General features: G+C 40.7%; 1 protein-coding gene across 1 annotated transcript in view; it reads left to right on the top strand.

The window, feature by feature from the left end:
* Nucleotides 1-1,358: 1,358 nt before the first annotated feature.
* The window catches only part of LOC104165442 (receptor-type tyrosine-protein phosphatase mu-like), a 32,593-nt gene continuing 23,431 nt past the window's right edge, over nucleotides 1,359-10,520 (top strand). Inside the window, exon 1 of the mRNA XM_009705083.1 lies at nucleotides 1,359-1,618. Within this exon, the coding sequence (XP_009703385.1) occupies nucleotides 1,361-1,618 (258 nt within the window). The 5' untranslated portion in view covers nucleotides 1,359-1,360. The remainder of the gene's footprint in view (nucleotides 1,619-10,520) is intronic.

The raw sequence follows: 10,520 nt of genomic DNA, 5'->3' as shown, positions 1-10,520 counted from the left end.
AATATTTTTATTTTCATCAAATAACATATTGTATACTCCAACATATGGATGATTTGCCTTTTCTTACTTGTTTTCTATTTTTTCTAAAATGCAATGGTTGGTTCAGAAGTTCAGTCTGAAACTTGAAACAAATTTGTTGTTTTCTCTGATCACTTGTGAACTTTGTGTGTATGGACTTTCTATACATTGCTTGCTTTTTGCAAAGAGGTAATATCAGTTATATAAGAAATGGCCTTCAAAATGTCAATACACTGTTTGAAAACGTAGACTAGTCATGCAGGAAACAGAACGAAGATTATAGGATGAATAGTCAAATTCTTTAAATATTGAAAGGGATTGAAAAAACAAACAGCTTTCATCAGAAAGCAGTTCTTTTAGATATTACTGACTATTGGAAAAGGGACTGCAGGAATACATGATTCAGAAATACGTGATTTCATGTTTGTGTTTGATCAAAACAATTTCTAACAAAATAATGGAAGACGTGTCTATGCATATGAGATGAGGAAGAATTTGGAGGATTGAATTTGGTGAAAGAATTATAAGACTTATTAGGCTTATTAGTTGTTCTGCTAAAACAAAGATGGCATTACGGGTAGAAGTGGATTGATCTTTTCAAACAATATGCAGGATTTATGATGGAATAGTTTAATGGATTTTTTCCAAGAGTTTTAGTAGTTGAAAATTGGGAAGATAAACAACCTGAAAGTATTCAGTTTTGGGCCCCTCACTACAAGAAAGACCTTGAGGTGCTGAAGCGAGTCCAGAGAAGGGCAACGAAGGTGGTGAAGGGCCTGGAGCACAAGTCTGATGGGGAGCGGCTGAGGGAGCTGGGGGTGTTTGGTCTGAAGAAGAGGAGGCTGAGGGGAGACCTGATCGCTCTCTACAACAACCTGACAGGAGGGGGTAGCCAGGTGGGGGTCGGTCTCTTCTCCCAAGTAACAAGCGATAGGACAAGAGAAAATGGCCTTAAGTTGCGCCAGGGGAGGTTTAGATTGGATATTAGGAAGAATTTCTTCACCAAAAGGGTTGTCACACACTGGAACAGGCTGCCCAGGGAGATGGTGGAATCACCATCCCTGGAGGTATTTAAAAGACGTGTAGAGGTGGTGCTTAGGGACATGGTTTAGTGGTGGGCTTGGCAGTGTTGGGTTTACTGTTGGACTCGATGATCTTAAAGGTCCTTTCCAATCTAAACAATACTATGATTCTATGAACACAAATTGCTGATATGTGAGTAGAAGCAAACCAAAAGGATTTTTTTTTTTAATGATGCTTTAATTACAGATCACCATGTTAGGGAGAGGAAAATAAAATAAAGACGCAACTGAACTAGTGACTTTGTTTTGCAGGTTCTTTCATGTTGGTGAATACATCTGGGAAATTTGCAGGACAGAAAGCTCACCTCCTGCTGCCCCATCTGAAAGAAAATGATACACACTGTATTGATTTCCACTATTATGTTTCAAGCAAGAGCGGATCTAGCCCTGGCACTTTGAATATATATGTGAAAGTTAATGATGGCCCTATTGGTAACCCGATCTGGAACACATCTATCACTGCTACTTGGAACAGGGCGGAACTGGCAATTAGCACTTTCTGGCCCAATTTTTATCAGGTATGTTTTACTTTTTCTGATGTTTTGTTTCTCATGATAGTCACCTGGTTCTTAATCATCGTTTTGACTTTCTATCAAAATATCTTTTGTTATGTTGATCTTTATCTTAATTATATTTTTGTAGATGATGCTAAATGTTTGGTTTTACATATATATGGCTTTATTTATATGTTTACATGTATTTATAGAAGTGTATGAAATGTATGCACACACACATGCTTTACATGTGTATGAAATAATCATATTCAAACAATTTAGAAATTTGGCCATTGATTTCAGTCAATTATCTCTGTTTCTCTATAATAAATTCACTTATTCTTTCAGTTCATTAGGGATGCTGGAATTGAATGCCAATAGATTTTATTGCAGTAGAGTCTTGAACTTTGATTTAGATCAGAAATGCTTACTGCTTTAGAACCAGCAGAATCCTTTGAATCCTCAGTTTGTCTTCAGTTTGAATGCAACATCCATTTCTTCTGTCCAGTAGTAAACATAAATATAAGGGTAGCTATTGTAGGAATGGGCTTCTGATTACATCCTAAAGATTTAGGGAGAATTTCACTTGACAGTTCCTTAGGGTGCTGCTTTTCTGTAGGAATGTTTACAGATTGTACAGTTATTTAGTGTAGTTCAACATTTTTTTCTCCTCTTCCCATGAAAATATAGTCTATGTCTCCACAAGCAAGTAAATTGGTGTAATAAGAGCAGACCAGTAGACCAAAGATATTATTGAGACTCCTTTCACCTTCACTTGCATTTTGGAATTTTTGGATTTTTGGTTTGGATTTTATTTGGTCCCCTATGCTGAACATTGTCACCATACTTATGGTTTGAAGCTTTCTGAAGAAAAGCAGTCCCAAAGATGGGTTTTTTCTGACTGCAGGCCTCCCTAGGAAGTACAGTGTTGTCATTCCACAGTGTCATTCCAGTGGTGATGTCCACTGCAAGGTACTCAGGGGGATTATAGTGGCCTTCTTTCTGTGGCTGCAGCAGCTGATCTGTGAGCGTGTCTCAAGTGAACTGTTCCTTTTGAACCCTTTTTCCTCTAAGGAACAAAACAAGCTGAAGAACTTTCTGGAGTCTTTCCCTCTGTGATTGTTTTACCCACAATTGACAGAAAGTCCTGGTCCAAAAGATGAGTTTGGAGTACCAGGATCATCTTGTTCTTGGAACATGGGATACCTGGTGGTGGGTGCAATACTTGCAGACCCAACAGTGTGCACTCGTTTGTTTCCTCTTGCCTCCAAAAGTGTATTCCTAGGTTGTGTAGGGGGTATTGATAGGGTCCACATTTGCATCCAGTGTTCTGCCCAAGGTGGCTAGGAATTGCTACAACTGTGTCGTCAGGGCTTCCTGGACAGGATTCAGAGTAAGTTTACGGACATCTCAGCAAACTTCACTGGGAGGACTCATGATGTAGCTCTACTATAATTGGCCATGGGCTCAATGAGGGAATACCGGCACCTTTTCCAGAAGGGCAGGCATATTAGCAGAGTTGAGGTTCACCTCAGCATTGTGGGAGAAGCTGTGTACTACCTGCTTCTCTGGAGCATGACGCTGTATCCTGATCATGGAGTCCAAGCTTGGTTTAGCCATACCTTTGCATCTCTCAGAGTGAAAGGGCAATGTGTATTTTGTTGCCTGTCAGAGTTCAAGCAGTGTTTGGATGATGCTCTTAGTCATACTGTTTAGTTTTAGGTAGTCCTGTGAAGAGCAGGGCGTTGGACACGATGATCCTTATGGAACCCTTCCAACTTGAGGTATTCCATGATTCTATGACCTTACTGCAAGACTGTGGACCCCACATTACCAACTTAATGCCAGTGTTGAGAATGCCCCCCAGTGATGCCAGAGAACCTTTCTGTCTTGACTGAAATAATGAGGACCAGTCTGTGTCATTAGCCTCAGTGGATGGTGGAAGAAGAGTAGAGCATCCCACAGACAATTTCGTGGCTGACACCAGATGTAACTCTGGGTGGTTTGTAACATGGGATCTACCGGAGGGTTTTGTGAGCATGCTGGGTGCTTCAGGGGCACGATGTGGTGCATACACATTTTGCAGAGACTGGTTGAATGTGTGACTGTGTTGCTCATGCCAAAGTCTGGACCGTAATGTCCCCATCTGGGTTTGGAGTGAATTAGCAGAGGAGCTCCCAATTTCCTGCCTTCTGAAAGGAGTCCGATTTTCATGCAACAGAACTGCTTTGTGAAACAGCAGTCTGTAAAGATGAGGATTGTGCTTCAAAGCCTCACTCTAGCTCTGAACCAAAATGCTGATGTGGACAGGGGAATTTTAGCAGAAGCAGCCTTGACTCTGACTAGTAAATTTAAGCTAAATTAACATGTTAATAAAAATACAGGCAAGCTCTGATAATTTTAAATGTTACTGATATTAGTAATAATCTGTGTCAGATTTCTAACAATATGATACATCTAGCTGATGTCCCAGTAACATGGATTTGGCTATAGAGATAGAAGGATAACCTTTCTAGGCCGCTTTCTCCTCGAGACCTGCCATCTGGACTGTTCACCCTTATTCATAGGTGAACCCTTATATGCTTGGATGAAGTACCGCCGTGTAGCAAATTCCCATGCATCAGCTGATAGGTAATAGACACCTGAGCCTATCTGTAATGGATTCAATGTACTGTCTTTGCCTCTGGAAATACAGAATTTTTTACATAATCTTTCTTTCACAGAGGAGCATAATAAGCCATTTTCTTTGCATTTGCTGCATATAGTCTGAAGTAATACCTGGTTAGGTATTGCAGTTTCGCTGATGTGCCAAAATGTCTTACGCTATAGCAATATCTGTGGCAGTCCAAAGAATGAGTGTAAAACAGTGTAACTTCACTGTTTTCATTGTAAATATGGTAATTTATTCTTGAGGAAGCTCTGTCTCCATTTTGACAGCTTATGGTCAATCGTCTCCATTTTTCTTGCCTCCGTCCTCTCAGAAATTTGTGATGCAATTTCCTCACTCGCCCTGTGACACTTGCAGTTTCTTCTTGTTTCTGAACTCTTTTCATGTGCTTTATTCTCCACAGAATCTGTTTTCAGGGGAGGCAGAAGGCTGCAAGCAGCTGGGAGAAGGGCAGGAAGAGGAGAGAGGGTATATGTGAATCTTGGGAGAATGTGTGTCCAAGTTAGGCGAGAGCTCAGATGAGTGCATGTGTGGTGGGAGAAGGCAAAGGACCCACCTGCCCGGTGTCTAGCACCAGGTCTGTTTCCTAAGCTGCTAGTCATTTGATTCCAAAACTCTGACCTCTTTTGGCACAAATACATGTGTTTCCCACATAACCTCCAACGTGTACAAGACTTCCTCCGAGGGATTTTCTGAGGTTGTCTGACCTTTTTGAACAAAATTAAAAGAAGTCAGCTAAGAAGATTTTTAAGGATTTTTTAACTTTCAGGATATGAAGGTTGATAGTTTCCCAATGAGTAATCTTCAGGGAAAGACTTGGCATTAGTAGGTGAAGGGACAAAGCAATGTAATTGTGTGATTTTCTCTGCTGTGTTTTAAATCACATATCCGTGTAAGCATCTGCATGTTTGTGAATGCCTTATCATTCCATTCCATTAACAGGACACCTACAAGGTGTCTAGCTGCAAATGAAACCAAAATGTACTACAGAACTCTGAAGACAAATTATGTATGATAATATTTTAGAGTACAATATTTATACAGTTCAGGATGCTTGAAAACACAGTGGTGTTGGTCTGTTTTGCTGTTGATTCATGAGAAATGTTGGCAAAATAACTCCCACTAATGATAGCTGACTAGAAATTAGATTGTGTAGTGTGGGGTGAATTTTAATCCAACTTCTAAAGATTTATTTGTTTAAACCACATATTATTAACACATATGTGGAAAGCGTTCAAAAGATTTAATTATTAACAGTATTTTATTAGTGTACCACCAGTTATCCAAGCTTGTTAATACCTTTCATGTTGGATTTCCATTTAGAATTGACTCTTTAGAAGTACAGTCTCTGAACAAAGTAATTAATTTCTTTTAGTGTACGCTTTTCTTTTTACTAGGTAATTTATTTGTATAGGTTTCACCCCTTATGAAAGCTGTACAGTATCTAAATCACAATGATAACCTGCATGTAACAACACTAATTGTAGTTTAATTACTGCTTATTTAAACTTAAATTGTCAAGTATTCTGGTGATCAAGGATATATTTAATTCCATAATTAATGGTCCTCTAGGTGCTACTGCTTAACATCTGCCTTGGACTTTAGGGTATGTCTACGTTGCAGTCCAGTTACCGATTACAGTATAGTTGCAGTAACATAGCTTCAAGCTGCCAAACACCTTCTGAGGGTCAAAGCTAATCAGAACAGCTTGTTCTTTCTGCTGTGCCTCCTGGTCTCTCAGCTATTTGTTTCAAAGTAGCTGGGATATTTCTACGCGAGCTAGGCGTATTTCTGTACTCCCCTGAGGGAGCATTGGCTTCCTCTTTTTATCATTGGTCACACGAGAAATTGTTTGCTTTACTGAGCTATTGTCTACTTGGTGCACCTTAAGCAAGAGCATCAAGGAGTTTATCATGCCATTAGAGACAGCCTGCAAACCAAACAAGGCTTCGCATAATTACTAGAACCTTCACCCTCCTCCTTACTTGAATAGAATCAGGATGTACACAGAAAAGAGGATTAAATGCTACGTAGAGTTCTATGAGCAGTGGTGAGCTTGGTTTTAGATTCTCGGGGAGCAGTCTCAGTAGGCTGAGAGGCTCTAAAATTGATGCTTTGAGATACAAGTCCTGAAAAGGCGGCTCCTCTAGTAAGGAGAAGCTGGGAGGGTTTTTGGGGAGTTGTTTTTATTTTCTTAAATGTTTTGACTTTTTTCCTCATTTGGATCTTTTAGCAGGAGGAAAATCTGTTGATTTCAGCGTTGTTTTCTTGTTTTGTGTGGTTGGGGTGGGGGAGTAATTTTTTTTTTTTTTCTTCTTCCCTAGGTTAGTTAATGATTCTCAGACCAATTAGTAGTATTTTAAATATATTTTGTGTTTTTGAAGCATTGCAGTTTTGGAACTTTACAATATGCAAAATACCACTACTGGGTTGAGTCTGGTGAGTGGCTTGCGTCCCCTGCTCCTAACCCTGTGAGCAAGCAATTTGGCACAGCACCGTTCCAAGTTACACATCGTCCCCCTCTCAGGTTTTGTATTTTGAATTATTTGCTTTGTACTTTGCTGGGAGTCAGGCATGGCAGCAGTGAGCTGAAACAAATCTTGATTAAATAAAAAAAACAAACACTGCAGTTTTAAAATCCAGAAATGGAAATGAAAGGATTAAAAATAGCTTCCAGTGGAGTAACGCTAGTCTCTGTGCCACTGCACCTACTTTAAACATAACTTCCTAGGAAGCTGGAATGAGAAAATGAGTTAAGAGCCTGGCAGTAATTCCTGATCTTTTTTAGTAAGGACACAAAGGAGTTATATGGTATCACTTCACACTGAGATGAGATTTACCCTTTACCATTCTGACACTTTCCCCTGTAAATTAGGCTTTTAGGGAATAAGAAGCAGTAGATCCAGCCTACCTTTTCAAACCTAGACTTTAATTTGTTTCATAACCTGCTTTGTACATGTTTTGCTTGGAGTTTGGCTCATGCAGTGTACTTAAGTCATCAGCTAGGACAGAGAGTTAAGCTTCTTGTGCAGTAAAGGTCGGGCTCACATTCTCGTGTGTTGTGTGTGTCGCATTCAACTGCACGCTTTACGGTTCCTGAGCTGCGCTTTGAACTCAAAAGAAACTTTGAAATGCATGTTGCATTTTGAATCACAACCCTGTGTCAGGCATTTTAAATAGCTCTTCTTCATTGAATTGAGTGATTTGGGAATAGTTATTTTGAGAAAGATGCGCCAGGGCAAACTGCATACTTAAATTAAAAAACCCCAGCAGTCTGAAAATGCCCAAGAGTAAGCAGGCCTGCGCTTTTTGTCGTATACACAAGGCTCTGTTATTGTCTCCTGTCCTAAACCAAGAAAGCTGCTGGGCATTCAGTAGAGAACTGTAAGACAATTGCATTAAGAACAAAAAGAGAAGAATAAGATTTAATAAGCCTTCATGTCAAGAGCTCAGTTTTTAGTGTGGGTCACTCATAAGAGGTTTCTTTAGAGTCTCAGATTGGCAGCGACCACCAAAATGTTGTTTAATGTGCTTGAGTGCCCTTGTGAGTGTGGAATGGTAGTTGTGTAGGAGTGAGAGGTGGGGAGGGAAATGGTGTAAAGCGAATCCCAGCCCGGGAGGCCTGGCCACCTTTTAGGCAACCCAAGTCACTAAGCTGTGACGGGCTTCTGCGGGTCCTGGGAGGGACCAGGTGAGACCTCTCCCTTCATGTGGCTTTGACGAGGCAGCAGTCGCTGTGACCGTGCCCCAGTGATAAAGCCGGTGGTCCTAGGGTGAGTCAAAAGGGGAAGGAGAACTCAACCCACAGGGGTACAAGACAACGCTAATTTTCTGGAGAGAAACCATTCCCAACGCCTCGTGACATGTAGTCAAAGAAAGGCACTCTGCGGTAAAGCGAGGGAGGCGGCGAGGCGAGCGCAGTGCGTGCTGTGACCCATCGCTGCCTGCGGACGGGGCAGGCCGGGGAGGAGGGATGCAGCCTGGCGCTCAGGAGCTTTCTTAATACGCCTTTTTCTTCCTTTTGCAAAGTGCTATTTTTAAGTCATGTGAAGTAGAGAGTGTTTATATCCACCTTTTGACTAAAAGCATTGTAATTTTGCGACAACAAAGGCAGGAATTTAGGGAGTGAGGTTATGTGGCAACAAAACCTGTTTATTTCTATTGTTCTTTGGAACAGACAAGTTATCTTGAGTCGCACACTTTCAGCAGTAAGCGTTATGTTGGTGAGCAGACCCCCTTTCTTTGTTCATACATAGCAAGGGGAAGTGGCAGGGAAGTTTTTGCTGTCCACTGAAGCAGGGGAGGATCAGGGACGGTGCAGCACTAAGCTGCTTCCCTGGTTCCTGTTTGGCAGGCTGGCAAGGGGGAGAACAGTGTACAACAGCTCTCAGGCCAACGCTTGGCAGAGTTTTTCCTGAGCAAATGAATTCAGTGTTTTAACCAGTTGTTTCCGGACTGATAAGGTGGCGGAATAATAGGCACAAAGTCCAAGGGATGCCCAGTCTGACGTTGCTGGAGTGCTGTGTCTGTTTTGACTGGGGTCTTCTATATTGCCTGCAGGGGTTGCGTCAGCCATGAGGAAAGACAAAGTTTGGAGGCGGGAGTAAAAATGTTAACTTTTACAAGACAAGCAACTTTTCCAATGTGAAATGATGGAAAAAACTGGATGTGAAATAAGTTTCTAGGTTTCATTTCTACTGAAATTACTAGCAAACCTGATCCAGATTTGTGAATAATCTTGGCATCCCTAATAAAAGCCTTTCAATGGATAATTGAGCTACCAGAAGTGTTCCTAGGTCCGTTCCTGAGCGTCCTCTTACAGCGTGCAGCACACTTACTGGGACTTCCAGAAAAGTGTCATGTGTAGGATCCAATTTTTTTTTTTTTTTAAGTCTAAAAGGGAAAATACTTTGTTAAGCAGATATTTCAGTTCATAATCTTCATTTATTAATTTAAATAAAACAAAATACTGGATTTGGATACAGTAGTTGGTAGTATTTCACAGCCTGTGAACAGAACGGGAATTATATTACTGTACTTAGGCACATCAGTGATGTCTCTTTGACGATGGTATGACAGTACTGGCTGTAGTGTCTTTCCATTTACTAAAAATTGCATATTTTATGTCAGAAGAGACCAAAATTTACGATCATTAAAGTTGATACCAGCTTTGCTATTGCTTTTAATGGAAGCATGATTAAACTGACAATATTTCAATTTGTATTACTTTTCTTTGGAACATGCCCACTTTAATGACAATAATTGTAATTTAATAGTATGTCCAGCTGGCAGTTTCTCGATACATTGCCTGCCTTATTTGTGGTAATGACATTTTGGTATGTTGTCTAGAGATACGGCACGATATTTTACATCACTCATTGAGTCTTTTTCAGTTGTCATAAGCAGGTCCAATTCAGTTATTTCAAGGTTGTTTCTGCCTGTGAACTGAAGGAACAGGCTCATGGTTAGAATCTACAGGCTTTTTTTGTCTGGGAGTATATTGCAATAATGAAGTACTTAAAACCTCTCGGAGAGCCTCTAGATATGCTCCCTTGTTACGAATTATAGAAATTATTTTGACATCTTGTATTCGGGTATTGCGTATGTTTTCCTTTCTAGAGCTCAGGTATTTGATTTTGCTGGAAGTCAGGTAATTCTTTGGAAAAGGCACTTTCATGCAACATTTTCTAAAAATAGTTAACCCCCCATTATCTGGCATTAATATTTTTAGCAGAAAACTTCTGACTGGCTTGGCTGGCTGCTTCAGAGGTGTGCATGTGCCAGTTCCTCCCAGAGTTTTCTAGAATTTAACATATCTAAAAGTGAAGAACCTGAAAAAACCTTCTCTGCTCTGCGGTGATAGGGTCATGGATCAGGTAGACCTTCCAGATGGCATTGCGCAGATCTTCTTATACAGAGTGTGCCAAAAGAGAGGGAGGGTTGTTTTTTGTTTGGGTGTCGTGTTTTGTTTTGTTTTTTTTTTAAAGTTACATTTCAATAAAAACTAGAAAGGTAACTGTTTTTTTCTTCTTAACAGAGAAAACCTAAAGCCACTAGGGAGTACAGGAGAGAAATCAGCCCCAGCCCTCTGTGTTTTTTCAGGCAGGTTTTTGCCTCCACACTTAGATTCAGTTGGTTCAGTGGCAGCGTACTTCCCCAGGAAACATTTCCACCATTTCAGAGACCTGGCTGTGTGCTCCCTGTTCTTCACCGCCGTGTTGTAACATCTCTGCATTAACTACAGGTTCCTGGGGCTAT

Source organism: Cariama cristata, unplaced genomic scaffold (assembly GCF_000690535.1).
Source record: "Cariama cristata isolate BGI_N322 unplaced genomic scaffold, ASM69053v1 scaffold1008, whole genome shotgun sequence".
Classification (NCBI taxonomy): domain Eukaryota; kingdom Metazoa; phylum Chordata; class Aves; order Cariamiformes; family Cariamidae; genus Cariama; species Cariama cristata.
Note: the sequence above shows the minus strand (reverse complement) of the source record. Positions and strands in the feature narration are given on the sequence as shown.